This window comes from Ogataea polymorpha (assembly GCF_001664045.1).
Source record: "Ogataea polymorpha strain NCYC 495 leu1.1 chromosome Unknown OGAPOscaffold_7, whole genome shotgun sequence".
Lineage (NCBI taxonomy): Eukaryota > Fungi > Ascomycota > Pichiomycetes > Pichiales > Pichiaceae > Ogataea > Ogataea polymorpha.
This window is the reverse complement of record NW_017264704.1, coordinates 701,545-728,327: the sequence shown is the minus strand read 5'-3', so window position 1 is coordinate 728,327 and position 26,783 is coordinate 701,545. Positions and strand designations below refer to the sequence as shown.

The window sequence follows — 26,783 nt, the reverse complement described above, 5'->3', positions numbered from 1 at the left end:
TCTATCTGTATATAGTCAGTCACCAAACAGATTTAATTGGTGATCGTCGCGGTCCGCTTGTACATAGTCAGCTAAATTCCGCTTCGATCTACAACGATGGCAAACTGGAGTCCTTTCAAAGGCGGTTCAGGTGAGTATCAACCCAGAGGGCAAAGCCCGTGCTAACGGCAGTTGAAGAAACAGCCAGCAGTCCATGGGACACGCCGGCGAGCGTCGAGGGCGTTGGCGCCAGCACAAAGGTGCTGTCGACGGCCGAGCTGGACAACGAGGTTGCCAGCATCATCTCAGGCCTGAGCGGAGCCAAGTCTAACCTGTTTGGCCAGGCTAACTCCGTCTTTGCACAGCCGGTGAGCGCCACACTGGGCGAGGAACTGGCCAGCGACTCGGGGTCGGAGTTCCCGAATCTGAAGGGCGCACTGAGCGCAATCAGCGCGCCAGTGCCGCAGCACAAGTCCAGGTTTGCCAACAACCTGTTTGGGGCGGCGTCCATCTCTGGCGTCAACGTTTCCAGCTTCAGTCCGTCGGGACTGGGGTCGTCCAATTTTTTGGAGAAGTTTGCGTCTGTGACAGAGAAGACGCGGGAGCTCGAGCTCAAGATGGCCAGGCTCAACATCCAGAACTCTGCCACGCCGTCGACGGGCTCGGGAAACACAGGTTCGCTGTCCTCGTCGGACCTGATCCCGTCGCGTCGCTCGTCCAACCTCAACAGCACAGAGATTCCGTCGCCCCAGGCAGCCTTCAGAGAGCCCAGAAAACAGAGTTTCAGCGAGAAGTTCGACAACTACGTTTCCAACACCAACTCTCCCACCAACCAGTTTGTCGCAGGCTCTCCCAACGCCCTCTCCTTTGCCGATGTGCCTTCCGAACACAGCTCGGCCATATTGGACTCCCCCCACGACCACGCTAAGAACTCTTGGAACCCGGCAACGGCCCCCACATTCCAGCCTCGTGGTTTTGAGAAGCCGATGGCCGCTCAGTATGGCCCACCGTTCGACCCAGAGGTGAACGGGTACCCTGTGATGCCGCCCTACGGCCTGGGCCAGTGGCCTGTGTGGGGCCAGATACCGCCTCCACCCATGGCGCCCCTTGCGGCGGGACTAGGGCCTGACGAAGAAGGCAGCGAAAAGACCGACGATGAGCAACAGCCAAGTGCTCCGGCGCCACAGGGCTTTTTCCAGCCCGGTCTGCGGTCCATGACGCCTTTCATGGTGCCTTCTTTCAGCCCGTATGGGTTTGTGGCCTCGCCTCCACCGGTGGTGCCTGCTGAGTTATCGCCGTTGCAGCATGATGCCCACATTGCCCCTTCCAAGGCCGGATCTCCCGGTAAACCGCTGAAGAAGAGCATGTCACCCAAACCGGCCAAGATGAAGAAGCACATTGTGCGGTCGCCATTGCTTGAGGAGTTCAGAAACAACAAGAACAAGGAGTACACGCTGAAAGATATATACGGCTATGGATACGAGTTTGCAAAAGACCAGCACGGGTCGCGGTTTATTCAACAGCAACTGGCTCTGTCCAATGACAGAGACAAAGAGGTGATCTTCAACGAGATCAGAAACCATGCAATGGACCTCATGACGGACGTCTTTGGAAACTACGTGATCCAAAAGTACTTCGAGCACGGAAACGACGTCCAGCGGAAAGTGATGTTTGAGTCGATGCGCGGGAGCTTCTACGATCTGTCGTTGCAGATGTATGGGTGTCGTGTGGTGCAGAAAGGCTTGGAGTCTTTAAAGTTGGAAGAGCAGCTGCAGATTTTAGACGAGCTGAGAGAAAACATCTTGCTCTTGGTGAAGGACCAGAACGGCAACCATGTGATCCAGAAGTCGATCGAATGTATCCCGATATCCAAGATTCCATTTATTTTGGACTCGATCAAACACCAGATCTACCATTTGTCGACGCATCCATACGGCTGCCGAGTGATCCAGCGACTTTTGGAGTTTTCCGACCAGGCAGACCAACAGTTCATTCTGGACGAGCTAAAGGACTATGTGTACTATCTGATCCAGGACCAGTTTGGAAATTATGTGATCCAGCATGTTGTCGAGCACGGCTCTGTTAAGTACACGGACGAAATACTGCAAGTTGTGTTGGAGAACCTTGTTGAGCTTTCGAAACACAAGTTTGCGTCGAACGCTGTGGAAAAGTGTATCATCCACCAGACCGAAGAAAATAGGGGCAAGATCTATAATGAGATCATGCGTGACAACATGGATCCACATGGCAAGCTGGACGAGAACAGCTGTCTGTGTCTGATGATGAAGGATCCCTTTGCGAACTACGTGGTGCAGAAGCTTGTGGAGCTGATTGACGACGAGAAGAAAGGGCTGTTGGTGAAGAAGATCCGGGACTATTTGAAGGTGATCAGCAAGAACAACTATGGCAAGCATTTGGCGAGTATTGAGAAGCTGATTGCGTTGAGCGAGAGTTATGGAGACGGTGCACGGGTGTGATTTCTTATATATAGCGTTTTTTTTTGTACCAAAAAAAATTATTTTTTTAATGGAAATGTCAATGTCTACGTTTTCGCCGATCCCTGAGAGCGTGGCCTCCCGGGACAGCAGTTTATCTGCTGATGAGATTGATGACGTTCCTGATGTTGAGGACATTTTTTTGCGGCTACGCGAGGCCACTGGGACAGCCAGTAAGCCTGTTTCGAAGGACTCTTTTGAAGATATACAGAAGGTGGCAGGTAGACTGCCGAAGCTGTCTTCTGGCGAGCTGCTAAGCGCACAAAAGCAAAGAAGCATAGTGAAAGTGGACGATCCGATCGAAGTTGCGCTGCCGAAAGAGCAAAAAGCGGCCAAAAGTGTCACGGAACGCTGGTTTGAGCTGCCAAAGGTGGAGCTCACAGACAAGCTCAAAAGAGACCTTGTCATACTGAAGAACCGAGCGTCAATCGACCCGAAGCGGTTTTACAAGAAAGACAAGTGGGAGATCCCAGAGCGGTTCCAGGTGGGGACTCTCGTTGGCGGGCCTACAGACTTCCATAACAGAATACACAGGAAGAGCCGTGGCACCGGGTTTGTTGATGAGTTGTTGAAGGATGAGCAGACGAGCGGATGGCTGAAGAAGCGGTTTGAGGAGGTGCAAGTCAAAAAAGGAGGGCGCAAAGTGCGCAAACCGAAGAAGCGGAGCAGGCTGTAGCTGGCGATACATAGCGACGATTAACGATAATTTTATTGATGCTAGTTCATTGATTCGTGGAGAATCGCGTGGGGGGCGCACTCGCCAAACACCTTGATCTTCTCAAAGTTGCGTTGACGGATGCTTTTCCAAAGGATTTTGCGATCCTTGGACGAGAGGTTGTCGACGTCGACGCCGACCTGGCCGCTGTAATAGAACTCGAACAGCGTTTGGGCCGCGACCAGCAGGTTGAGAAAGTAGTTGCGCAGGGCCACGGCCATGAACTGAGAGCCGAACTGGCGCGAATTCTGGATCGAGACATGGGCCACAAGGTTCTTGAACTGCGAGTCTATATTGAACTCCTTGAACAGATCGGATTCGACGAGCGCCTGCTGGAACTTGTCGGGCGAGTCATCCAGAGCATTAATCTGCAGAAGGTGGTCGTCTGTGGGTGTACGTGCTGCCACGTTGAAAAGGAATTTGTTGAATTTTGCATTTTTCAGTGCGCGGATTTTTGCAAGTTCGCTGGTGAGGGTTGCGCGGGCGCGTTCCTCCACCTGGACGATAACGTGGCGGTCCCTCCACTCTGGCGGGAGACTGCTTGTGCGAACACAAAGCAACACCCGCAGCAGATTGAGGTTCCAGTCTATTAGTTTCTCAGGCGAGTTCTTGTTTGCACCGTCGTGCGTCTTGCGCAACAGCACGCTCAGCTCGTTGAACACCTGGCTCCCCACGTCGGCGCAGGCCGAAACATGGTCTAGCGCCGCACTTAGCCCAATCTTGAGCGTTTCTCGCCGCGGCAAAGGGTCCTGATAGTCCAGATTCGGCACCTGAACAGGCTCGCTCTGCACGCTGGTGGCGGCAGAATACATAGACGTCGGCATAGAATACACCGACTGGAAGGAGTCCTGGGACGGCGTTCTTGTGAGTGGGCGCGAGGGTTGGGGTCGCCGTTTGGCAAACAGCGCGGACCCGTGGCGCACACGGTCTATTAGCGACTCGTTTCTTGTATTTTGCTTGTTGAGGTTGTCGAGCACTACTCGCCGCGCCTGCTGGGTGATTTCATCCGGAGGCCTAAAAGATTGCTCTCTGAGGGTGAACATGGCGAATGGGGAATAAAAGAAAGAAATCGAAATTCCGGTATTTCAAGAAAAAAACCCCCACACGGAACATTACGTTAAGACAGGAAAAAATCGGATTATTCATGTTGAGGCCACTTTTATTGTTTTCCCCGTCCCACATCCGTTTGCAGAAATCTTATTGGACAGAATGGTCGTTCCCCGGAAAATTAATACATAGGGTAAGGAAAAAAGATAATCCGCGTGACGTATTATTCGTTGATTCTGCGGTCTGTCGACTTGCCCGTCTCGCGGCGCCGTTTCATGATAATTTCTGCCTCCTGGAGCCCCCGCTTTTTTACCAGTTTCGAGTGGAATAGCCCACACGCGTTGCACAGGGTCCGCGTCCCGTTAGGACCCTTGCGCCACTCCGGCGTATTGATCGATCCACAGTGAAGACACCTCGTGCGCGGCTTCACACTCAGCTCCTGTTGCAGAGTTCCCTGCGGAACAAACTTAGGCATCTGGTCTGTGTCAGTTTCGGAGACAATGAGCGGCTTAGGGGGATGCACTCTTAGCAGCGCCGACTCACCCATGATGGATGGCTCCGATTTGGTTGGGCGGTGTGCTTGCATTTTGGTCTTGGCTGTGTCTTGATAGGCTGTTGTGCGGTGAATATTTTCGGGCTCGCTGCACGCGGCGAATTTCTGAGAGCGTTGTCCACGTAGGTACTGGAAAAAAATACGCATTTGGTCGGTGTTTCTGATGGCCCTGTCGATTTCTAGCTCGGACAGGGGCGGCAGCTGGTTCAGCGTTGTGGCGTGTGTGAGCGGACGCATAAACTGGTTGAGCTCGTTGATGTTCTGCTGCGCGCCGCGGAGCCTGTCGGCGAATTCTTGGTTAGGGTCTACCGCCGGGAACCGAAACTGCTCAGGAACAATATATTCTGCTGAGGGAGGATTGGAGTAACTCACTGCCGATGGTGGACCAGGCGGGCCCAGCGGGCTCGTCTCGAGAGAGCTTGTTGTGCTGGCCGGCGGAGGCACGGCGAAATTTGCGGCAGACGTGCCCTGCGCCAGGTATCCCACGTCAGAACCGCTTCTCAAACGCATCTGCTGAAACGAGGGATACAAGTCCGTTTGGAGGCTCGGCAGGCGGCGGTGGAAAGTGCCGGGCACCTCGGGCGGCGCGGGAGGCTCCCGCTTAGAGAAAGTTTTTGTCAGCTCGTCAAAGGAAGGAAGCTTCACATTAAAGTGGTTGGGATCTCTTTTTTGCATCAATGAAATCATCAGGATCCACTTGAGATACGAGATGAACGGCCAAACTGCTCGAATTTCGTGAAATGGCCAGGTTCTGTTGCTTTATATTTGTTTCCTTTCTGAGCGTTGGAGAGCTGGGCCAGTCGCTAAACTCCTGCACCTGATATTCTGCAAGTGCAGCCTGGAGCAACCACTAAAAAAACGCCGCATGCAACTCAGCGAACAAAAAGCACACTAAAATTTCCGTAGCCGCACGCGATGCAGAACGCCATCGTATCCGACTCCCATCATCGCGGTATTTGCTACTATAGTCTGGAGGCCAGTAATTACATATAATAATGCTTCTATTGCACACCCTGGATAATAACTTTGATTACATCGGTGCGGCCAGCCTTGACAAGCTCAAAGGCTTCCTCGGCCTGCTCAAACGTAAAACGGTTCGTGATCAGAGGCTTTACCTTCACCTTGCCGCTGGCAACGAGGTCCACCGCAATTGGATACACCCCTGCAGAGTACCGAATACTTCCCGTCCAGTTGAGTTGCTTCACGAGCGCTTCTGTCACCGGGAAGCTCACAAACTCGCGGCCCATTCCTGCCTGCACAAAGCGCGCCTCGGGCTTGGCCAGAAAGACACCGACCTGGATGCACGGCTCTGCACCCGACGCTTCCAAAATTACGTCTGCTCCAGAACCTAAATCGAACTTGGATTTGATGTCTGCGGACACTCTCTTGGCGTACGTCTCGTCGGACTCGTCGGCGTCTTTGAACGGCATCTTGTACACGTTGTCGGCAGCGTAATTGGAGGCAAACTCCAGCCGGCCGTCGCTGATGTCGCACCCAATAACCTTGCGGCAGCCGTACGCTTTGGCAACCGCCTGGGTCAGCAGACCGATCGGCCCGCATCCAAACACGACGACCTTATCTATGGCCTGAAGACGTGCCCGCTTGCAGATCTGCACAGCCACACTGACCGGCTCCACGAGCGCAGCCTCTTCCATGTCCATCGAGTCTGGGATCTTGTACACGTAGTCGTAGGCCACTGTGTAGTACTTGGCCAAAGTGCCGTCGTCGGGTGGAGTTGCGGCGAATTTCATGTTGTCACAGTGGTTGTAAAGCCCGTCACGACACAGTGCACAGAATCGACACGGAACACCTGGCTCGATGGCCACGCGGTCGCCCACCTTCAGGCCCTTCACGGCGTCACCGACCTCCACAATCACACCAGACGACTCGTGACCAAGAATCATGTCCATGCCCTTCTCAAACACAAACTTTCCAATCCGGCCCTTTTGCCAATAGTGCACGTCGCTACCACAGATACCTGTCTGAGCAACGTGCACTCTCACGTCCGTGTCTTTGATTGGCTGCGTTTTGCGCTCCTCGAACGCAAGCTGCTTGACATCCTTCAGAACAAATGCCTTGTACGTTTGGTCCACCATTCTGTGGGTCTCAGACCCAGCGGACCCGCGGTTTATATATCCGCAGCCTCGGAATTAGTCGCCCCCATTCTAGGCCAGATCCGCAAAAAATTGTGGGGCACCACCAAACCCGATCTGCACTATAAAAACGGGTACTTTCTCTCTAAAATCCGGTCCAAAAATGCTATTCAAGCCAGCAAACGCACACGTCAACGCTCTCTTCTCCCTCAAGGGCAAAGTCGCCTTCATCACCGGCGGCTCCCGCGGAATCGGTCTCGGCGCAGCAATCGGCCTTGCTGAGGCTGGCGCAGACATCGCCATCACGTACAACTCTTCCTCACCAGAGGCCATGAAGGAGCTCACGGATAGCTTCGCCCAGTACGGCGTGAGATTCAAAGCGTATAAATGCAACGTCACCAGCAAGGCGGCCATCGAAGCCACCACCCGCGAAGTTCTCGCAGACTTTGGCCGTTTGGACATTGTGATCCCGAACGCAGGAATCTGCATTCACCAGCCGGCAGAAGATTTTTCTGAGGAAGACTTCAGAACCCAGATGTCGGTCAATTTGGACGGAGCGTACTACACAGCCCAGGCTGCCGCCAAAGTGTTCAAGGAGCAAAAGGCAGCAGGAACTTTGGATCAGGGCCGTATCGTTTTCACGGCCTCTGTTTCGTCACTGATTGTCAACTATCCTCAAAAACAGGCCCCTTACAATGCTAGCAAGGCCGGCCTTGTCAGACTAGCCGCCTTCTTGGCCGTTGAGTGGATCGACTTTGCAAGAGTCAACTGCGTGTCGCCAGGATACATCGACACCGATATGCTGGATGTGCACCCACCAGAGTGGAAGGAAACGTGGGGGCAGATGATTCCTGCACAGAGAATGTGTGAGACGTACGAGCTCAAGGGCGTGTACGTGTTTCTGGCCAGCGACGCGTCGTCCTACATGACGGGCGCCGAGCTCGTTGTGGGCGGAGGCTACACCTTGACCTGAGCGTTCAGAGACGGTGCCAGTATAGATAGGTCGTTGGTAGCATTCTGTAGCCGTTAATGCAGTCTAGAAAGCATAAAACCACCCGTAAGCGGATACCATCTTACCCCGAAGGGCCATCGACTCCTGCACCCCAGGCTTTGTCTCTGAGAAAAATTTAGGCTTCCTGCAGGTTCCCCACCTTCTCCACTTTCTCCGAGCATGGGTGTGTCTGGGGTAAATGCCGCAAGGGCGACTATCACCCTCTGTCTTTGAAAAAGTCCGTTTTGCACGCTATAAAGCGGCCATCAAACGCTAACGTTTCTTCATCATTCAGCTATGCCACAGTCTATCAGAAGAGCCAACCCACCTATCAGTGAATCCGTCTTCGAGATGTTTTCGATGAAAAACAGACTCGTCATTCTCACCGGCGCGTCTGGTGGCATTGCCCACGAAGTCGCTCGTGGCCTTGCAGAGGCGGGGGCCAACCTCGCGCTCTGGTACCACAAAAACCCCTCCGCAAAGACGCTGGCCGAAGAACTGATTTCCAAATACGGAGTCAAGGCCAAAGCGTACCAGGTGGACGTGCGCCATTATGAAGAGGTCGAATCTGCCGTTGCTGCTGCGCTCGCAGATTTCGACGGCAAGCTCCACTGCATGATTGCCAACGCAGGCATCCCTGCCAAGGCCGGTGGACTGGACCAATCTCTGGAGGCTTTCCACGACGTGGTGGACACAGACTTCAACGGAGCGTACTATTGCGCCCGTGCAGCAGGATTTGTGTTTAGGAAACAGGGCTTTGGAAGCCTGATTTTCACCGCCTCCATGTCGGGCCACATCGTCAATGTACCACAGCAGCAGGCAGCCTACAACGCTGCCAAGGCAGGCGTCATCCACCTGTCCAAGTCGCTTGCGGTTGAGTGGGCCGATTTTGCCAGAGTCAACTCCGTCTCGCCAGGATACATCGACACAGCAATTTCCGGCGACTGTCCGTTCGAAATGAAGGAGGCTTGGTTCAGGGCCATCCCTATGCACAGAGACGCCGATCCACGTGAGCTCAAGGGTATCTACCTGTATCTGGCATCGGACGCGTCCTCGTACACGACCGGCAGTGACTTCATTGTCGACGGCGGATTCTGCTGCCCGTAAATCTCCAGTCCGCACCAGGTGCACACACACCCTGTGACGTATGGGCTTTTTCCTGCAACCCCAGGTTTTTTCCTAATGCGGAACGCAAGTGTGTAGCTATAAATATGCGTCTGAATATTGGCTTGTCCCCCAGCTCTGTAAATGATTCGTCTTAAACCACCCCCATCGAGGAGATTGTCGGGCCTGCCATTGCCCAGGTGCTTCCCAAACACGAGAAACCCTGGTGGAGAACCAAACACCTGCTCGTTCTCAACTGTCTGATGCTGGTCCCGCTGTTGTCGTCTGCTACCGCAGGCTACGACGGGTCGCTGATGAACGGTCTGCAGTCGCTGCAAGAGTGGCGGGACTTTTTTTGGCAACCCGCATGGAACTATGCTTGGTTTCATCAACGCAGCACAAAATTGCGGCTGTCTGATCGCACTACCAACGGTCGGATGGCTCACCGACAGGATCGGCAGAAAACCCGTTTTGATCAGCGGTCTTTTTGGAATCATTGTGGCCACCATCATCCAAGCATCCGCCTTCACGATGGCCCAGATGATCGTGGCTCGGTTTATTGTCGGTGCCGCTGGTATGTTTGCCGTGCAGCCCGTGTCGCTGCTGACTGCTGAGCTGGCGTATCCGTCCTTTAGAGGAAAACTGACGTCGCTGTACTGGTGTATGTGGTATCTTGGTGCCATCTTGGCGTCCTGGTCGTGTTACGGCACCTCCGGCCGCGGAGACTCGTGGGCCTGGAGAATACCCACCATCTTGCAGGCCGGCTTCCCTTGTGTCCAGCTGCTTTTCATGTGGCTCGTTCCAGAGTCGCCTAGATGGCTGGTCTCCAAGGGAAGAATTTCTGAGGCTCGCGCCACCCTCGTCAAGTACCACGCCAACGGCGACGACAAGCTGCCACTGATCGACGTCGAAATGACAGAGATCATCCAGGCGCTCGACCTGGAGAAAGAGGCAGCCAAGTCCAGGTGGCTGGACCTTGTCAGGACGGCCGGAAACAGGAAAAGAACTTACATCGCGCTCAGCGTCGGTGTCGGTGCGCAGTGGAATGGAATCGCCGTTGTTTCGTACTACCTCACGCTTGTTCTCGACACAATCGGCATCACCTCCTCCGATATGCAGTCGCTGATCAACGGCCTGCTCCAGATCTTTAATCTCCTGGCTGCGGTGACAGGTGCCCTTGTGGTGGACAGATTTGGCCGCAGATCCCTGTTTCTGTTCTCTGGAATTGGCATGCTGATATCGTACATCATCTGGACGGCGTGCTCGGCAAAGTTTTCTCAAACTGGCTCCAAACAGTACGGCCGTGCCGTTCTCGGGTTCATCTTCATCTATTATTTCCACTATGACATTGCGTACACGCCACTGCTCCTGGCGTATCCAACAGAGATCTTCCCGTACCATTTGCGTTCCAAGGGCATCACCGTCGAATTGTTTGGTGTGTACAGTGCTCTGCTAATTGCGGCGTTCTGCAACTCCATCGCCATGGACCGCATTGGCTGGCGCTATTACATTGTGTTCTGCTGTATTCTCGGTGCTCTCGTGGTCAACACCTATGTGTTCTACCCGGAAACCAAGGGCTATTCGCTGGAGGAGATTTCGCGGGTGTTTGACGGCGAAGACACCGTTGCGCTGGTGGACGATGCCGAGTCGCTCAAGGCCACTGCAGAGCATCACGACACCGTCTAGTTATGTAGTCAATATCAGTGCCAAAAGAGGCAGAAGGCGGCTCATTGTGGGTCTCAGCACTGGGGCCACGTTCAATGTGTGCGCCGTGTAGTTTCTTTGCATTGCCTGCAACACTTCGTGTGACTCGGGCAGCAGCCGTTGACGACTGCGGATCTTGGCGCTCAGTTTCAGCTCCAGAACGTCTCTTTCCCAATCGCTTTCTGAAGGCCACGGTAGTGCAGAAAGAGCGCTTTTTTTCGTCTCGTTGGTTTTCAGGACGTTGAGCGCCGTCGACGTCTCCACGATCTTCGCATTGGACATCTCGTAGACGTTTCTGCTGCAGAGCGAGGAGAGCAGCTCGTAAGTGTTTTTGTTCTAAAATTAGTGGCAGCAAGAGTATACTTACGTAGGCAGGACAGAATTTGGTGCACTCTGACATCAGCGCTCCCACGTAGTAGCATTTGCACACCTCGTTGGGGGCCGTGCAGGACAAATAACCGCTGCGGGCGCGATCGTGGCATTCTAAATAGTAGCCATCGTCCTAAGGTTAGAGGTTTCGGGAGCTCTACTTACGCAGAGTGGTCCACAGTTAAGAAACGCCTCGGCGTTGAGCAGCGCAACTGTATTCAGTGCAAGAAGCAGCACTATTAATAAACGAGCCATAAAAAGGGGATAAATAAAATGACTAAGAATGACTCCTTCGTCCCACCGACGCGACGACAAAAAATAAGTCATTTTAATTTATTTCTCTTGTCTATGGCAACTTCTGACGCTCGCACAGGCGCCACTAGCGCGATCCGGAAGAAGCTCAACTTCCACGACGAGATTCTGTGGCGCAAGTTCTCGTCCCGCAGACTGCTTTTGGTTGAGTCGCTGTCTCTGAGCTCGAAAAAAGCGTGCGAACAGGATGCAGAAATCGCTGTTTGTGCACAGACCTTACAGCAGGAATTTGGGTTCCCGAAAGAGACTCTGCCCGAGTTTGACAAGCTCGTGCGACTGGCTATCCAGAGTGTGCGCAGAAACAAGAAACGGTCGCAGAAACGGCTCGCCAACCGGCGACGTGAGAAGGAGGACCGCTCCAGTACTGAGGAAACAGCAAGCCCGATATACTCCGATCTGGTCAACGAGGACGCGTTCCAAAGCGGCAACAAGCCGGACGAGACCGAGACAGAGTCCAAAACTGCCATTTCTGCCCTTGTGGCGCCGATGCTCCACCGACCGTTCACAAGCTCGTTACGGCAGCTCAACATGGACGACGAGTTCCGCGCCGCTGCAGACCGGCTGCTAATCAGTATCAAGAAGTCGCGCACGTGCTACGAGCTGACAAAGTCGACCGCGCGCTCGTTCGAGTCGATCGAAGGGTTTGGGTCGACGTGCATTGCGTCTGCCGTCATGTTTGTGCTCGAACGCAGCTTTGGGCATCTCTCGTTCGACTCGGTGATCTACATCCGCCAGAAACTCAATAGCGACTTTGTTTTGAGCTCCATCATCAAGGGGCTCGACAACGAGTCTCTTGAAGTGGTGCAGCTGGGCGAGTTTGTCGCAGCACAGCTGTTCAAAAAACTGGTTGGAGGTTGCGTCAAGGATTTCGGCTTCAATGAGGTGCTGTACCCGGTCGCAGACATCTTTCGCAGCATCCTGGAAAAAGACTATCCGTTCAACCCGCTGCCAAATCCCCCTATACACAAATCGTCCATACTGTCGCGGTCCCCGTCCTCCGACACCCTAATCACCGTGGTCATCCGCTTCAACACCAAGGACCTGCGCTTCATATACCCTTCGAGCTCGTGCTCGCCGCCAACTGTGCTGGAACTAATTTCCAACTCCAAGACCGCGTTCGGCATCGTCAATAATAACCGTATCCTCAAGATCCGCAACGCTGACACGAAAACCCTAATCAACAGCGACCAGGAACTGGAGAAATTGTTTGATGCTACTAAAAACAAGCCCAACAAGCTCATTGAGCTGGAGCTCATCTATCACAACATGCAAGATTACCTGAATCTGAACTTCGACACCGCTTACCCGCGTCCGCAGCCTGCTCCGCCGGTGCTGCATCCTCCGCTCCCGCCTTCCGACCGGCCGCCTTTCAAGTTCCAGCCGCTGCTCTAGAGCCAGCCTATGAGACCTTCATGTTGTTTATGGCTAGCACCAGCTCCTGGGCTACATGTTTTTCTTCGCCAACGGAGTGCTGTCCCGCAGGCGACCCGTCGGGTTGGTCCTGCTCGTTCTCCTTTTCGTCCAGCTGCCTTTTCTCCATGTTTTTGCGCTTCTTGATGTTGTGGCTCTTCACCACCAGTTTTGGCAGCTTGTCGAACCGCACCACGAGGCTGCGGCCCTGGAACCGTGCGCCGTGGAATTTTTCGATAAGCTCGACCGAGTCCTCCAGACTTGTCGTTTGCGCGATCGCAAACCCCTTTGAGACTCCGCTGGGCTGCGTTTTGAGATACAGCTGGACGATCTTGGGCCGTCCCGAGTTCAGAAATTTCAGCACAGAGAGATACGTCGCGTGGAACGGGATGTTGCCGACAAATAGCCGCGTAGGACTCACGTACTTTGCCGCGGTGTACTGGACGAGTTGTTCGGCAGGCCGGTCGTTGTCGTCGACAGAGGACTCGGACTCGGACGCAGAGCTGTCCTCGTCGAAGTCTGGATTCAGGATCGAAGAATAATTATTGCCGAGCTCCACGCGCTGCCTGGTCTTACCGGGGTATTTTTTGGGGGAGCGGTATGCGCGAGCCTGGTGATTGTGTGGAGGGGCGGCAGTTGTGGCGAGTGCGGGTTCGACGTAGGGAAACGACACAGATCTCTGTCCGGGAACGGGCATTCCGTACGTATAGTAGGGGATGAAGGGCGCCATCGGGGCCGGCACAGGCTCGATTGTGGAGAAGAACGGAGCAACACCTTGTTTAGCAGGAATCTGTGGCTGATACGCACTGAGCATATGACACTGCAAAACCACGCTGTAGTACTCGTACCCGTCCAGCCTGCTCGCGATCCTCGCCGCCGCTTCGTAGTCGTCCATCCCCAGCGACGCCACAGACAGCCCGTTGGTATGCATCTCGTAGATCTGGACGCTTCCGATAGCGTCAAGGTCGATTGCGAGCGGTTCCAGCAGCTCTTCCAGGTCTACTCTGGTCATGGTGCGCGGCAGGTTCAGCACGTTGACGATATATTGCGGATCGGGGACCTGTGGACGGTAGGGGTGGGGGGCGGTCAACAACCCCCCTGCCGGTTTCTGATCTTGTTTCTGGGACATGGCAAAGGTGGCGATAATCAGAGGGAGGTGCGTATGGGCAAGATCTGGTTATGATGCGAAGTTGAGCAAAATAACTGTACGCAAATTTGCTCTGGAGCCTCCCGTGAATGTCACCTTCTACTCAAAACTCTTGTGATATCTACACTTTATAAATTGAGCTGCTCTTCACAATAGCGAACAATAGATTCCATGCACAACGGTCGCGAACGCCAGAGTGTGTACTCCTCGCGCCGCACACCGCACACCGCACACCTGTGTATATCTACGCTTACACTCTGCCTATGTTACAACCGTCACTTGCGCCACTTTTTCTTGCCGTTCTTGAACCCCTGCGGCTGGCGAGGCTTCTCCGGTCTGAATCCGAGGTCTCTGGCAAGCGCCGAGTCCAGCGAAATGCCGAACTTGTGGATCCGCTTGAGACTGGCCTCCAGCTGTGCAATGTCCTCCTCGTTGCCGAACTTTCTTGCCCGGGCAATCTTCTTGTTCAGCAGCTCGATCGCCGCCTGTTTCAGTTCCTCTGGATTGAGGTTTTTCTTCTCCTCCCTCGCGGTTTCTGGCGTTTCCTTGGAGTCCGGGGCCGCGGCACCCTGTGGCGGTTTCTCGGCTCCTGCAGCCGTCTTTTGAGCGGCCGGCTCCTGCTTTTTCTCCTCGGGCTTTGAGTCTACCGGCTGTGGCTCCTTTTCTGGCGCCGGCTCGTCCTTTCTCGCGCCAGACTCCTCTCCCGCGTCGAGTTGGGCCTCAATCTTGTCAGACTCCTCCAGACGCGCAATCAGGTCTGCCTTCACCCCGTTGGTCGGCAGACCCCTTTGCTTGAGCAGTTCCTTGAGCTGAGGCACCGTTTGACTTGCGTAGGCGGCCATTTCTTATATTTTGTGCAACGCGATGGTAAACAATTTTTACAGCAATTCGAAATTCAAGGGAGCACAGCCGTGAAGAAAAAATTCATCTTTATTTCCCATATATCCATGAGCGCTGTGTCTCCTGTGCAGGTCAAATACTGCGGCGTGTGCAGCTTCCCGGTGGAGTTCTGTGAGTTTGGCAAGAAGTTCAAGAAATGTAAGGCCTGGCTCGAGGAGGACGACCCGGAGCTCTACAAAAAACTGTACTCCGAAAGCGCGCACAACTCGTCGCTGTCATCTGAAAAAGAGGCCAAGATCTCTGAGTCGCTCGCCAAGATGCAGCTCAAAGAGGAGCGCAAGCTGGAGCGCGAGCTCCAGTCGCTTAAAAGCTCAAGGGTGTTGATAAAGCGGATCCAGCGCACAAAACACAAGCACGTTATTGCCATCGCAGGTCTCGAGGTTTTCGACGTGGACATGAAGAAGATGGCCAAGACATTCGCCTCGAAGTTTGCCACGGGCGCGTCGGTGACAAAGAATGCTGAGAAGAAGGACGAGGTGGTTATCCAGGGAGACGTGGGGGACGAGGTGGAAACGTACATTTTGGGGCTTTTGAAGGACAAGGGTCTAGAAGATGTCAAGGTCGAGCAGGTGAGCGAGAAAAGGAAGTGATATACGGATAATGAGTGGATGAATTATTGTAGCTTGTATGTACTTTTGGGTGGGTGGGCATATGGTGCTTGATCCATGCATCTGCGATCCATGTCGTCGATGGGTTAGGTTGTTTATGGCTCAGGCACCTCCGACTTTCTCATACGTTTCCACAGAGAAATAGTAACCGCACACTGTACCACAGTCCTTTACGACTTCAAGTGGACGGCCTAGGATTTCCAGAATTGTGTTACAGTAAAACGTAAAGGTTGTATCTTAAGGACGCTGCTTCAAGGAGACAGCATATCCATTCAGAACTCCTTCAGATCAAAAAAACAGTCGTGGTTCATAGGTTAAGGAAAAGGCCGGCTGGGATGACAACAATCGCTCGTTTGGAGCTCTATTTTTGCTGCTACTTGCAACACGTCCTGTTGCAGCTATTCTATAGCAATTGCATTTCTCCCGCCGGCAAAAAGCCGCATGTAGGCATCTCCGGTAGCAAGGCTCTTGGTATATCAAAAATAGCCACGAAAATTGATTATCTCAACCGATAGCCAGATGGTAGTGGTGTAGTCAGTTGGGTGTTTTATGGTGATTGATAAGTTTTGCAGGACCGCAGCCGCTTCGCTGCAACGATTGACTTTATATTGTGTGATTCGCTTAGATGACATGGTGGTTTCACTGCTACATGCCCCAATTGTCGAAGTGCAAGCCACACTCCGAACTGATCTAAACACCCCAACTTGAATAATTTCCGCGTGACTGGTTTCACGTGACCCGTCCTAGCAATTTACCTAATCACTTCTATTTTTTTTTTCCAAATCTCGAAGATCAAGCTCTTGCTTCGCACATGTCGTTCTACGATGTTTTGCAGCGAGGGGACGAGTTTATCCTGAAGGACCGTCCTAAAAGGTCACGCATCTGGAATTTTTTTTCGCATGCCACATGCATGGCCGTGGTGGGTGGTAGCAAAGCCATCCTAGGTCTGTTCTACAACGTTAATGTCAAGGGTCTGGATAATCTAGACCATGGGCTTGCAAAAGCTCGCGCCGAAAACCGCGGATTTCTCACGCTAATGAACCACATGTCTGTTTGTGATGACCCGTTTATTTGGGCTTGTCTACCGTGGAGATACTTTCTTTCGCTGGACGACATTAGATGGGGCCTTGCCGCCTCCAATATCTGTTTCAATTCGAAGGCGAGCAGCACATTCTTTTCACTTGGAAAGTTATTTGCCTGTGAGAGATTTGGCCGTGGGCCTTTTCAAGGGGGTCTAGACGCGCTGGTTCGAATTTTGTCCCCAGACGATACACTGGATACTGACCATATTTTCCAAGGTAGTGAAAAAAGCGTCCCGGTTGGCAGCCCTCTGGCGACCGACGTGCGCTCCTTCTACTCTCCGAGATACACTCCGCCTGTTCTTCGATATAAAACGTCCTGGGTCCACATTTTCCCCGAGGGCTACGTTTGCCAGTTGAAACCTCCACATAATAACTCGATGCGCTTCTTTCGGTGGGGCACTGCCAGACTGATCCTCGAACCAACGGTGGCTCCCGTTGTGGTGCCCATTTTCACCGACGGGTTCGAAAAAATCGTCCCCGAAGCCAAGGTCGACGACGTGGTAGACTCTGTGCTTCCGCAGGGAATCGGCTCAACAATCACGGTCAACATAGGCAAGGCCCTGGATGACCGTATTATAGAGGCATTCCGTGCCGAATGGCGTGCCTTATGCGATAAATACCACGACAAGTTTCATCCGAATGATCTGTCGTTTGAGCTCAAATTCGGCAAAGAGGCAGAGGCTCTGCGCAGCCGTGTTTGTGACTATTTGCGCGAAAAAGTTGCGCAGTTGCGGCTTGAAAACGGCTTTCCTCCCGAGGACGAGCGACTCAAGTCGCAGAAGTTCTGGAGCGAATACACCAAGACTGATGGCGCCAGCGCCCCGGACATACAATTTGTCGGATACAATTGGGCTGTCCGTGCGTACCAAAAAAACACCAAGACGTACGACGAGTACGGCAACGAGATTTCCAAGTAATGGCCTGTATATATACACCTGTCTAAAGTATTCTGGGCTGTGCACCTTTCATACAAATTTTGAGGAGCTGCCCCACCTTTTTTATCTAAATATTGATGGATCGATTTCTTAAGACGTTGAGGCATTGTCGCCAGCGTGCGATGGGCCCGTCATTGGCTATCTGCAGGCAGAGAACGTCTTCCGTGGGGATGCCGATTATTTCAGCCAGGTTCTCGTCCACGGTTTCCACCGAACACACCAATTTGGAGGAGCTTGTCTCCAATCTCAAATCAGACCTCCGGGCCATATATTTCTCCAAGCATATTGCTCCAAAAGGCAAGGCCGATCAGCTCCGCGGAAAGCTAAGACAACTACTATATTGCATGGCGGGGTCAGAATTCTCCAAAAACGAGCTTCCTTTTATAAACAGGATTGTCCATGCGATCGATCGAGAATCAGACCCGATGGACGTGTTTACCGCCCAGGAAATGCTGGCACTTTTAGGAGCTGCTGTTCCAGCTATTACTGCTGAGGAGGTGAAAAATATAGATTTTTTTCCACGGTTCTACACCTCGTTGAGGGGATCCAAAGAGTACCAACAGGATAGAAATATACGACTGCAATTATTTGAGCTGTTTCTCAATTACGTGCTAGTGAGCAACAAACCCAACATAGCTATCAGGGCAATAGAGGCGTTTATAGAGGAGGAAGCTTCTTTGAGGCGTGACGACGTGAAGATGGATGTGGTGGACATAGCTTTGGAGGCATTCGCTACGGTCACTCCAGACACTGCGACGGTGGTCAAATTGTTCGAGATATGTGATCTGGGTGATGAGAAGCGGTCTGAGAAGCTTCTTGGTACGTTTTTCATTGCTGCAGATGCTGAAATCGGGCGAGATTACGAGGATAACCAGGTGGCCGCAAGATTAACCGAGGTTGTTGCGGTTTTGGAGCACAAAAAAGATCAGCCGTTGAACGAGTACATCAATCTCCTGTTTTTCGCCACTAAGAACAAGTTCAATGGGTGCGTGAAGGAAATATTGGATAGACTAGTGAGCTTGACGGAGTGTTTCAGGAACAAACTGGGGAAAAAAATCAGGGACGAGGAGCTTGCTGCCATTGTTTCTGCCGCGCTTAAACTGGGCCACAGCAAGGCGGCAGAGAGTTTACTAGAGAATCTAGAGTACGAATTTGTTGAGTTCACCCGGCACGAATGGCTGTCATATATGCAAATCAAAGTGTACAGGGCTGCGGACGAAAGAAGCGTTATCGATATGATACGCAAAATCAACTACGATCTCGAACATACTTACAAAAAAGATTTCCGTGTTAATGACACTGCAACCTTGAACTACGTGGTGGGTGCATGCTGCTACTCGGAAAAGAGCCTGGACTTTGTGAAGGCTATTACTGATTTTTTCGAGTCAGAGTATACAGTGACGCCGACGGCCGAAACATATGCTGCCTTGATCGAACACCAGTTGGATGTCGGCAAATGCAAAGAAGCCTTGGAGCTGTTCGAAGGGTCCCTTGAACAGCCTATAGAGTGGGGCGAAGAAGAAAATAGCATTTTTGCTCCTGTTCTGTTCCGTTTGCTCGAAATGTACTCTCGAAACAGCGATGATGACGTCACCTTAAAGGTGATCTTGTACAAGCGGATCAAGAACTATGGATACTCCTTAAACAAGGCTGCTCTCAGGGCCATGATAGACATGTTTCTGGAGCAAGACTGCGCGGGAGACGCCATGGAGCTTTTCCATAGAGAAGTGGTGGAGCATTCAAAGGACGAACGCCAATCTGTGACAAAATATGAGCCCATATTCGAGTCGTTCTATGAATATAGCACCACCGCAGAGGCCAGTACCACTCGAAACTGGCACGTGTATGAGTTTCTCCATGAAAACTTCATTATTCCATATGACAAGTATTATCGTCTGATGGAATATTTCATTTCTCACAACGAGCCCAGACGAGCACTCAAGATGTTCGCAAACCTCAAGGCGCTCAGCAAAGAGGCAAAGATCGCTCCTCCGAACGAGGATGTCTATATCTATCTTTTCCGCTCCTTTGCGCGGTGCAAATTCGTGGAAGGCGTGCAAAAACTCCATTTGGGGGCCAAGATGGATCTGGCTATCAACATGGACATCAGGCTGCTTAACGCCATAATGGAAGGCTACTGCGCCATTGAGGACTCCTTCAAAGTGAGAGACGCGTTCCATATCGCCTATTCGCTGCCGAAATCGCGTGGACTCAACGCAGAGAGCTGCTATTGGATGCTTCGTTCTCTCAGGGGATACACACTTAAGCATGTGACGGATTTCTACACTAGTCTGTCGGCGTACGATGTGCTGGCAGACCCGCGCATTTTTGGCGAGTATTTGATCGCACATTGCTCCTTTGGTAAATACGAGACAGCGCTGCGCGTTCTGGAGGAGAACTTCCATAGCGATGGAGGCCATTTGATAGACAGACGTGTTCTTCGTGACATGTACAACTGGTGTGTGGATCGAGACGTGAGAACAAACTTTGAGCGCTTTGCGACGCGCCACTACCCTGCACTATGGTTAGAGCTTAAACAGAGCGGCGAGCTAAGCAGCACAGAAAACGAACCTCTGGATGAGGGATACAATCCGGAACGACCTCTTCTTATGTAATGCAATATACTTATTCACTGTTTCGTCTGCAGCTGTGTATTATTCACCTTGGTGGCAAAGCGGAGCGAGTTGAGTGTTTCGCTAAAATGCTGTAAGTTGGCGGATACGTTAACAAACATGAGGGTCTTGGAATCTCCGCCAAGCGAGTACTGCAGAAGGTAGGTCAGTCTTGAGTTTCTGTATGGGATATGCGGGCTCTTTTTGCACAGAGAGGTTATCACATCACCCAGGGAGCTGAGAGACCTGTTGATGGATTGCGTTTCTTTGAGCCGATCTCCAGTGACCATCGACTGCGAGATGCGCTCAGACCCGGCCAGGTCAATGAGGTTCAGCTTTCCGTTGATGGTCTCTTTGGTTTTCGCGTTGTAGCCATTCAGTTGGATCATGAAAATGGAGTGAGATCGCGACGAGCGATGATTAGCGTTCGTGGACGCAGTGGCACGGTTCTTGTTGGCGCTTTTCAGAATTTGGGCGACCTGCTCCTGGTTCTCTAGTGCAACGGTGGTCATGTCGGTGATCGTAGTCGTTCGCGTAGCTTCGTCGTGCTTGATTTCGTGCTTCACAGCGTCCAGGTTGCGCAGATAAGACTCTGTCATCAGATCGTTGATGTTTTCATTGTATATTTCCAGGAACTGGCCCACGATACTGAACTCCCAGCCATTGTCTTTGGCAGAACGGCTTCTTTGAAATATCAGGTCAACAGCACGCGGGATGATTCCGTCCGTCGCGCTCGACATCGTAAACGTCTTGCCCGAACCTGTCTGACCGTAAGCAAAAATGCACACATTATAGCCGTCCAAGGCGCTTTGTACCAGCTGGCTGATTTCTTCGAATATTTCTGAGTTGGTGGAGTCCATGCCGAACACCTTATCGAAACTAAATTTGTAGTTCTTCGGAGCCGGCTTGTTGAAGGTGTGGGATGATTGATGCGTGAGCAGCGGCTCGGTGATTATGATTTGCTCTTTGCCGTCGCTTGAGTCCGTGGACACAAACACTTGGTGTTTGAAACTGTTTTCATCCTTTTCTGGCTTGACTCTGCAGAAAACACGAATGTTTCCTTTTAGATCCTGGAGAGTATTATGTGCTTTGCGACGAGCCAGTTCTTCGGCCAGAAGCTGTTCTTTCAACGCAACAGTAGAGCTAACAAATTTCTGGGCATCATGCTCTTTTTGCTCCAGAAGCCGAGCTTTCTTTTGGTACTCAGTATCAATCATTTGTATCTCCTGACGTATCTCGGCCGTCTTTTCCTCAAAATGTGCGGACTTGTGACTTTCAGACTCCACTTGGGACTCAAGTTTCTGGGTCTCTTCCTCTTTTCGGGCAATTTCTGCCTCCACAGCCTCCCACCTGCGATCGACAGCAGAAACTGCCTGGGAAATCTCTCTCTTCTCCAACTCCAAATTATTCAATTCTCTTGCAAACTCTCTGTCCACAGCTTCCAGCCTGACGCGTCTCCGTTCCATAATGCGCTCGTTCTCACGCTGGAAATGCATATTTTCCTCGTCGATTTGTTTCAGAAGCTCGTCTTTCCTCGTCTCCAATTTCCGCCTGGAATCCATGTATGCCGCCTGTTTTTGGGCTATTTCTCTCTGAACCTTTGAGTCACAATCTGCACTAAGCTTCTCAATTTTGCGGTTGAAGTCCAGTTCTGTGTTGCACCGGTAGAGCTCGAACTCCTGTTTAAGTTCTGCAATCTCGCTTTCTAACCGTTTGTCTGCCTCTGCAAGCTCATTTTCCTTCTCTTTGTACTGCCTTTCAAGCTCAGAAAGCTGATTGTTCAGCTTTTCAAGATCCAGCTCGAGTTCTGGCAGGTCTGTGCGGATTCTCCACAGCTCACTGTTGAGATCATTCAGTTCCTGCTGGTTCTTGTCCTTCCACTCCAGCACCTTCTGGAGCTCCACTTCTCTGCTCCGTTGAATGTTTTCAATGACCTTTGCTGATTTCATTGCCTTGCGGGGAGGAGACCTGTCGTCCATGCGTCGGGAGACCGAAATATTCGAGATGTCTTTTAACGTCATTTGTGATAAATCATAACATTATGCGACAGAAAAAAAGTTGTGCTACTAAATGGAAGAAATTTGGTGGATACAAATATTAGACGAGAATCACGTTGCAGAGGCCTACCATGCTATAAGAGAAGCTACTGTGAAGAAATAAGGCAAGCTACTTCATAAAGGGCTTTTCATTCTGGCACAATGTTGCAAAATTCTGCGTTGCCGTATACCACTGCATACACCAGCTACCACTTAGCAATATTTAATCTCTCACATTCAAAATATAATAATTCAGAAAATAAATACTAGCACATATATTTAGTTACCGTTATTTCTTACCATTCTGGAACTGGGTCTCAGTAACACCAGCTCCCATCGCAGCAGTACTACTAACACCTCCAGACACGAGTTTCACAATGCTGTCAATGTATGTGGCACCAGACCATTTCTGATGCTTGACAACCTCAACATCGTCCTCGATCTCCTTGGCCTGGATGTTTTGTCCGTAGGCCTTCATTCCTATCTTGGAATAGTCACGGGCAAAGTTGTCAATTGCCAAGGCGGTGGTGTGCAGACCAGCAAGAGTAATGAATTGCCAGATGAAGCCAAGATCGGCCAGCTTCTTGATGTATGTCTCCTGGTCGGCAGGAGACATGGCAGCGTTCCAGTTGAACGAAGGAGACAAGTTGTAGGCAAGCCATTTCTCCGGATACTTGGCTAGAACACCCTCTGCAAACTCTTTGGCCTGCTCGTAGATTGGTAGCTTCGTCTCCATCCACAACATGTCTGCGTACGGAGCGTACGCTCTCGCACGGTTGATGGCGCATTGCGTGCCTCCCTGGTATCTATAGTAGCCCTCTCTGACTCTTGGAGCGTCCCAGTCGAAGAAAATGTCCTTTCCGAGGATCGATTTGGCCAGCTCCCTGGCCTGTCTGTGCGAGTGGCCGCTCAATGGAGTCACGGTCGAGGTAAATTTCTTGATTGCCTCGTCCTTGTTCTTGATATCAGACGCCTTGATCTCGTCAATGACTGCCTCGTGGAACAGTTTCAGGCCTGCCTTCTCGGTCCACTGCTTCTCGATCTCCTCGAGCTCTGCACCGTACGCACCTTCTTGCTCGGCTCTGTTCATGACTTCCACCAGGGGCTCCACGTCTGGGTTGGTGGCACCAATAATGAAATAGTGGTCTCTTGTGTCGATCGTCGAGGTAATCAGAGTGGCGGCCTCAGAGTCGGTTCTGGCCACACACAGCAGGTCCGAGCCAAAGATGTCGGCCGAGGTACGGATTGCAATCAGTCTGTTGATGTGCTCCTGGATAGGAACCAGCACCTTACCGGCCATGTGGCCGCATTTTTTCGTTCCTGCGGCCTGATCCTCGATGTGAATTCCTGCGGCCCCGGCCTCAATAAAGAGCTTCGTCAGCTTGACAATAGCAGTGATACCTCCGTGGCCGGTGTCGGCGTCGGCGATGATCGGTCTCATGAAGTCGATGTATGGCAGCTTGGCCCTCTCCTCCTTGGAGAGAGAAAATCTCTCGTGTCTCTGTTTTCTGTCGTGGAAAAGCTGAGCAAAGAACAGATGCTGCACCTTGTTAGGAACAGTGTCCATAGGGTAGTCGGCAAGATCTGGTGAAGGCTCGTTGGAAGTGGAGGCCGTGGCAGAACATTGCCAGCCAGAAACGTAGATCGTGTCGAGATACTTGGCCATCTGCGTCACGTGGATTGGGTCCAAGGCACCGAAGGTGAAGGAAACAGTTTTATTTTTGTGGTGCTCCTCGAGCAACTTGAACGCCTTCTTTGCCATCGTGTCTGAAGCGTTAGGGTTTTTGATGGTGGACCGTCTTTTCGCAATCTCCTCTGCCGGATAGACTCTCTTGATGCCCTTCCAGCGAGGCTCTGCCCACCATTTCTTGATCTCCTCGACTTCCTTCTGGAAGTCGCGCTCTTCTTGGTCGATGTTGATCTGTGTGTATGCCATTTTTCAACTAAGTACAACTACCCCAGAATTTGCCTCTTTATATATTTGCGTCATTTTTCATTTCCATATCCCCTGATCAGTCGCGGGACATCGGGGGACCAAAAGATGCTTTAATCCTTGCTACCAAAAAAATATCTTTGGATACCGAATACGGAAAGTCCGGGGAAAAGGCGTGAGCTACACGTCATTTCCGTTCGACCATTTTTCCATTCCACCTCCAGTGCTCGCTATACTGTCGCATACACCTTGATGGTGCCATCAGACACGGCACCGACAAAGGCCCGGATGCACCTTTCGGCCCATACTCCGAGAGGTGACTATACATGATGATTCCGGGGCCTTTTCATCCTTGCACCAAATCGCATTTTCACTTTTATTTTTTGGCATGAGCGAGCTTGAGTTCAAGGACGTGCTCAGACGGGTCCCGACGATCGACGAAGATGTGCGCCGCATGCTGCAGGCCCTGGGCGAGCCCCAAACTTACTTTGGCGAGGACAAGGCAGATCGGCGCGAACGACTGGTCGATTTGCTCGCCAGAGACGAAGGTTTTCGCGCTCGCTTTGCAGACATCACGGGGCTAGACCGCGAGGATGGTTTAGATGCCGACGGAGACGAAGAATTCTACACGCCAGGGGGCGAGGAGCTGTATCAGGCCCGTGTTTTTCTGGCCAACTATTCGCTTGCAAGGGCTCGTGACAGAATCAAGTCTCAAACCGAATATTATCAGAATCATCGACCCGTGGAGGTGCTGCAGGAGCGTCGCAAGTACAACGAGTCGCTGAAGCACATTGCCGCCCAGGGCTCACAGGTGGTTTCTGACCGCTGCACGTCTGTGTTGCGATACTCCAATGACCAGAGATACCTGGCCTGTGGCTCGTGGGACGGCAAGACGTACTTGATGAATCAGCAGCTCGAAAGGCTGGCAGTTTTGGACGGACACGAGGAAAAAGTGGGTGGCATAGATTGGCACCCCCAGGTAACCAGTGTGGTGGCTACCAGTGGAGGCGAAGGGCTGGTCCTGTTGCACAACGCCGATACACAAGCCGTGGTAGCCACTCTCCAAGGGCACGAGCAGAGAGTGGCCCGAATACAATTTCATCCCTCGGGCCGGTTCCTGGCGTCTTCATCGTTCGACCTAACGTGGAGGTTCTGGGATGTCGAGACAAATAAAGAGCTATACTACCAAGAGGGCCATTCGAAAGAAGTGTTTACCTTGGCCCACCAGCCAGACGGGTCTCTGCTTGCCAGTGGCGGTTTAGACGGGATTGGCCATATATGGGACCTGCGTACAGGAAAGTCGATCATGGTGATGGAGGACCACGTTAAGGGGATATATGCTATGGACTGGAGGAAAAACGGATTTGAGCTTCTCACGGGCGGTGGAGACGCCAATCTGAAAGTGTGGGACATTAGAAACAACCGCAAACCGAAGCAGAATATTGTGGCGCACAAAAAGCTGATTTCCGACATAAAAGTGTCTGGCAACGACAAGTTCATGGTGACCACGTCTTACGACGGCAACCTAAATATTCTTTCCTGCGACAACTGGCTTGTAATCAAACAGTTCAAGGCGCCAGAAAAGCTTATGTGCTGTGACATTGCTCCTGATGACCAGACGATTGTATCTGGCGGCTGGGACCGATGCGTCAATCTGTATAATAGTAACTTATAGAGTGTAAATTGGCATTTCATTAGTAAAGCCGTCGAGGACCACAAAATTGTTCATCGGCAGCTCCCGGCGTCCCAGCATGTTGATCAGATCCTGCGACACCGCGCCGCCAACAATCGCGCTGACGGGCTGGAACTCACAGAATCCCTGCTGTGCCAGCTTTTCCACAAGCTCGGGTCTGATAATTTCTTCAGGGAGCTTCAAATGGCCGACAACCTCTGCCACCTTCGACTCGAGCTCCTTTGAGTCGATAACGACATCTTCGATCGGTTTGCCTATCTGCGACGGTATCTCTAGCAGCGCAAGCAGAATGGGCAGCACGGGACTTATTTTTTTGAGCTTTCGTGGCGTAGGAAAATAATGCTTAAGCTTATCGTTGTCGTTGCTGAATAACTCAGAAAGCGGAACGAACCTGCTTTTGACAATGCAGTTTTGCAATTCGACGTCGTTCTCCACAACCTCGGTGATACTCACAATCTCAGAGGTCGGGTTGAGCGCGCCGACCTTCTTTGGACTAGGGTTTTTCTCGAATTTCACAGACGACTCGTGCTCAATTAGGTCGACAAAGATATAACCGTAGAGACCGTGTGTGCCTGTTGCGTAGAACGGGATTTTTAGTTTTCTTGTGATCGCATTGAGTCTGGTTAGTTGCGTCTTATCCAGCCCTGTGGCAACGATCAGGTTGTAAGATAGAAAATAATCCTCAGGTTTTTCTTGCCAGTCGTCAGTGCTCACGGTCAGATTTACCCGAGGATTTAGATCTTTAATTCTGGCCTCGGCAGCAAGCACTTTCGGCTGCCCAACCTGAGTTTTGTCAATGAAGAAATTAGCATTCAGGTCCTGGTCAAGCACCTTGAACGAGTCAATCACAGTGATGGCCCCAATGCCTCCGAGCATAAGGTTTTTGACTACCTCGCAACCTACGCTGGTGAGGTTCACCACAAGCACCCGTGACCCACGCATTCGGGTCTGGGCCTCCATTCCCCACAACCTAATCTGGCGGTCATAAAGCTTTATCTCGTCTGATAGTTAGTTTTTGACAGATTTTTACATACCTTCGCTGAGAGTCTTGGAAACCATGATAAC

At 51.9% G+C, this 26,783-nt stretch overlaps 17 protein-coding genes across 17 annotated transcripts; 9 read left to right on the top strand and 8 right to left on the bottom strand.

The window, feature by feature from the left end:
• Window positions 1-14: 14 nt before the first annotated feature.
• Window positions 15-2,470, top strand: OGAPODRAFT_17526 (uncharacterized protein). The gene is made up of 2 exons (XM_018355171.1): window positions 15-130; window positions 172-2,470. Exons 1-2 carry the CDS (start codon window positions 97-99, stop codon window positions 2,454-2,456), a joined length of 2,319 nt encoding a protein of 772 aa, XP_018208887.1. The 5' UTR covers window positions 15-96; the 3' UTR covers window positions 2,457-2,470.
• A 721-nt stretch (window positions 2,471-3,191) lies between these two features.
• On the bottom strand, window positions 3,192-4,232 carry OGAPODRAFT_14915 (uncharacterized protein; the record flags this gene model as incomplete). Its single annotated transcript, XM_018353440.1, has 1 exon — window positions 3,192-4,232. One exon carries the CDS (start codon window positions 4,230-4,232, stop codon window positions 3,192-3,194), a length of 1,041 nt encoding a protein of 346 aa, XP_018208886.1.
• A 227-nt stretch (window positions 4,233-4,459) lies between these two features.
• On the bottom strand, window positions 4,460-6,876 carry OGAPODRAFT_78234 (uncharacterized protein; the record flags this gene model as incomplete). Its single annotated transcript, XM_018356432.1, has 1 exon — window positions 4,460-6,876. The coding sequence occupies exon 1, from the start codon at window positions 5,474-5,476 to the stop codon at window positions 4,460-4,462; it is 1,017 nt and encodes a 338-aa protein (XP_018208885.1). The 5' UTR covers window positions 5,477-6,876.
• On the bottom strand, window positions 4,475-6,885 carry OGAPODRAFT_103565 (uncharacterized protein; the record flags this gene model as incomplete). The annotated part of the gene is made up of 1 exon (XM_018353186.1): window positions 4,475-6,885. One exon carries the CDS (start codon window positions 6,883-6,885, stop codon window positions 5,791-5,793), a length of 1,095 nt encoding a protein of 364 aa, XP_018208884.1. The 3' UTR covers window positions 4,475-5,790.
• A 160-nt stretch (window positions 6,886-7,045) lies between these two features.
• Window positions 7,046-7,919, top strand: OGAPODRAFT_83819 (uncharacterized protein; the record flags this gene model as incomplete). Its single annotated transcript, XM_018356738.1, has 1 exon — window positions 7,046-7,919. The coding sequence occupies one exon, from the start codon at window positions 7,046-7,048 to the stop codon at window positions 7,853-7,855; it is 810 nt and encodes a 269-aa protein (XP_018208883.1). The 3' UTR covers window positions 7,856-7,919.
• A 254-nt stretch (window positions 7,920-8,173) lies between these two features.
• Window positions 8,174-9,108, top strand: OGAPODRAFT_17525 (uncharacterized protein). Its single transcript, XM_018355170.1, has one exon. It carries the CDS (start codon window positions 8,225-8,227, stop codon window positions 8,978-8,980), a length of 756 nt encoding a protein of 251 aa, XP_018208882.1. The 5' UTR covers window positions 8,174-8,224; the 3' UTR covers window positions 8,981-9,108.
• A 37-nt stretch (window positions 9,109-9,145) lies between these two features.
• On the top strand, window positions 9,146-11,101 carry OGAPODRAFT_17524 (uncharacterized protein). Its single transcript, XM_018355169.1, has one exon. The coding sequence runs from the start codon at window positions 9,353-9,355 to the stop codon at window positions 10,661-10,663; it is 1,311 nt and encodes a 436-aa protein (XP_018208881.1). The 5' UTR covers window positions 9,146-9,352; the 3' UTR covers window positions 10,664-11,101.
• A 297-nt stretch (window positions 11,102-11,398) lies between these two features.
• OGAPODRAFT_96008 (uncharacterized protein) lies at window positions 11,399-13,913 on the top strand (the record flags this gene model as incomplete). The annotated part of the gene is made up of 1 exon (XM_018357857.1): window positions 11,399-13,913. One exon carries the CDS (start codon window positions 11,399-11,401, stop codon window positions 12,752-12,754), a length of 1,356 nt encoding a protein of 451 aa, XP_018208880.1. The 3' UTR covers window positions 12,755-13,913.
• OGAPODRAFT_96007 (uncharacterized protein) lies at window positions 12,788-13,913 on the bottom strand (the record flags this gene model as incomplete). The annotated part of the gene is made up of 2 exons (XM_018357856.1): window positions 12,850-13,913; window positions 12,788-12,800 (listed from the first exon to the last, which is right to left on the bottom strand). The coding sequence occupies exons 1-2, from the start codon at window positions 13,899-13,901 to the stop codon at window positions 12,788-12,790; spliced, it is 1,065 nt and encodes a 354-aa protein (XP_018208879.1). The 5' UTR covers window positions 13,902-13,913.
• A 148-nt stretch (window positions 13,914-14,061) lies between these two features.
• On the top strand, window positions 14,062-15,417 carry OGAPODRAFT_103553 (uncharacterized protein). Its single transcript, XM_018353185.1, has one exon. The coding sequence runs from the start codon at window positions 14,867-14,869 to the stop codon at window positions 15,407-15,409; it is 543 nt and encodes a 180-aa protein (XP_018208878.1). The 5' UTR covers window positions 14,062-14,866; the 3' UTR covers window positions 15,410-15,417.
• Window positions 14,062-15,417, bottom strand: OGAPODRAFT_17522 (uncharacterized protein). Its single transcript, XM_018355168.1, has one exon. It carries the CDS (start codon window positions 14,759-14,761, stop codon window positions 14,195-14,197), a length of 567 nt encoding a protein of 188 aa, XP_018208877.1. The 5' UTR covers window positions 14,762-15,417; the 3' UTR covers window positions 14,062-14,194.
• Window positions 15,418-16,229: 812 nt separating this feature from the next.
• OGAPODRAFT_17521 (uncharacterized protein) lies at window positions 16,230-17,453 on the top strand. Its single transcript, XM_018355167.1, has one exon. The coding sequence runs from the start codon at window positions 16,239-16,241 to the stop codon at window positions 17,424-17,426; it is 1,188 nt and encodes a 395-aa protein (XP_018208876.1). The 5' UTR covers window positions 16,230-16,238; the 3' UTR covers window positions 17,427-17,453.
• Window positions 17,454-17,566: 113 nt separating this feature from the next.
• On the top strand, window positions 17,567-20,059 carry OGAPODRAFT_14904 (uncharacterized protein; the record flags this gene model as incomplete). Its single annotated transcript, XM_018353439.1, has 1 exon — window positions 17,567-20,059. The coding sequence occupies one exon, from the start codon at window positions 17,567-17,569 to the stop codon at window positions 20,057-20,059; it is 2,493 nt and encodes an 830-aa protein (XP_018208875.1).
• Window positions 20,060-20,073: 14 nt separating this feature from the next.
• OGAPODRAFT_52703 (uncharacterized protein) lies at window positions 20,074-22,005 on the bottom strand (the record flags this gene model as incomplete). Its single annotated transcript, XM_018355755.1, has 1 exon — window positions 20,074-22,005. One exon carries the CDS (start codon window positions 22,003-22,005, stop codon window positions 20,074-20,076), a length of 1,932 nt encoding a protein of 643 aa, XP_018208874.1.
• A 369-nt stretch (window positions 22,006-22,374) lies between these two features.
• OGAPODRAFT_17519 (uncharacterized protein) lies at window positions 22,375-24,036 on the bottom strand. Its single transcript, XM_018355166.1, has one exon. It carries the CDS (start codon window positions 24,026-24,028, stop codon window positions 22,382-22,384), a length of 1,647 nt encoding a protein of 548 aa, XP_018208873.1. The 5' UTR covers window positions 24,029-24,036; the 3' UTR covers window positions 22,375-22,381.
• OGAPODRAFT_78223 (uncharacterized protein) lies at window positions 22,375-26,710 on the top strand. Its single transcript, XM_018356431.1, has 2 exons — window positions 22,375-24,028; window positions 24,090-26,710. The coding sequence occupies exon 2, from the start codon at window positions 24,414-24,416 to the stop codon at window positions 25,698-25,700; it is 1,287 nt and encodes a 428-aa protein (XP_018208872.1). The 5' UTR covers window positions 22,375-24,028; window positions 24,090-24,413; the 3' UTR covers window positions 25,701-26,710.
• On the bottom strand, window positions 25,751-26,777 carry OGAPODRAFT_10532 (uncharacterized protein; the record flags this gene model as incomplete). Its single annotated transcript, XM_018353220.1, has 3 exons — window positions 25,751-25,760; window positions 25,798-26,719; window positions 26,753-26,777. The coding sequence occupies 3 exons, from the start codon at window positions 26,775-26,777 to the stop codon at window positions 25,751-25,753; spliced, it is 957 nt and encodes a 318-aa protein (XP_018208871.1).
• Window positions 26,778-26,783: the final 6 nt, after the last annotated feature.

Coding starts and splice junctions, on each gene's coding strand:
- OGAPODRAFT_78223 (XM_018356431.1), top strand. CDS start 24,414: ATGAGCGAGCTTGAGTTCAAGGACGTGCTCAGACGGGTCCCGACGATC.
- OGAPODRAFT_17522 (XM_018355168.1), bottom strand. CDS start 14,761: ATGGCCGCCTACGCAAGTCAAACGGTGCCTCAGCTCAAGGAACTGCTC.
- OGAPODRAFT_17526 (XM_018355171.1), top strand. CDS start 97: ATGGCAAACTGGAGTCCTTTCAAAGGCGGTTCAG. Junction 131..171: donor TCCTTTCAAAGGCGGTTCAG/GTGAGTATCAAC, acceptor TGCTAACGGCAG/TTGAAGAAACAGCCAGCAGT.
- OGAPODRAFT_17524 (XM_018355169.1), top strand. CDS start 9,353: ATGCTTGGTTTCATCAACGCAGCACAAAATTGCGGCTGTCTGATCGCA.
- OGAPODRAFT_103553 (XM_018353185.1), top strand. CDS start 14,867: ATGAGCGCTGTGTCTCCTGTGCAGGTCAAATACTGCGGCGTGTGCAGC.
- OGAPODRAFT_17525 (XM_018355170.1), top strand. CDS start 8,225: ATGTTTTCGATGAAAAACAGACTCGTCATTCTCACCGGCGCGTCTGGT.
- OGAPODRAFT_17519 (XM_018355166.1), bottom strand. CDS start 24,028: ATGGCATACACACAGATCAACATCGACCAAGAAGAGCGCGACTTCCAG.
- OGAPODRAFT_17521 (XM_018355167.1), top strand. CDS start 16,239: ATGTCGTTCTACGATGTTTTGCAGCGAGGGGACGAGTTTATCCTGAAG.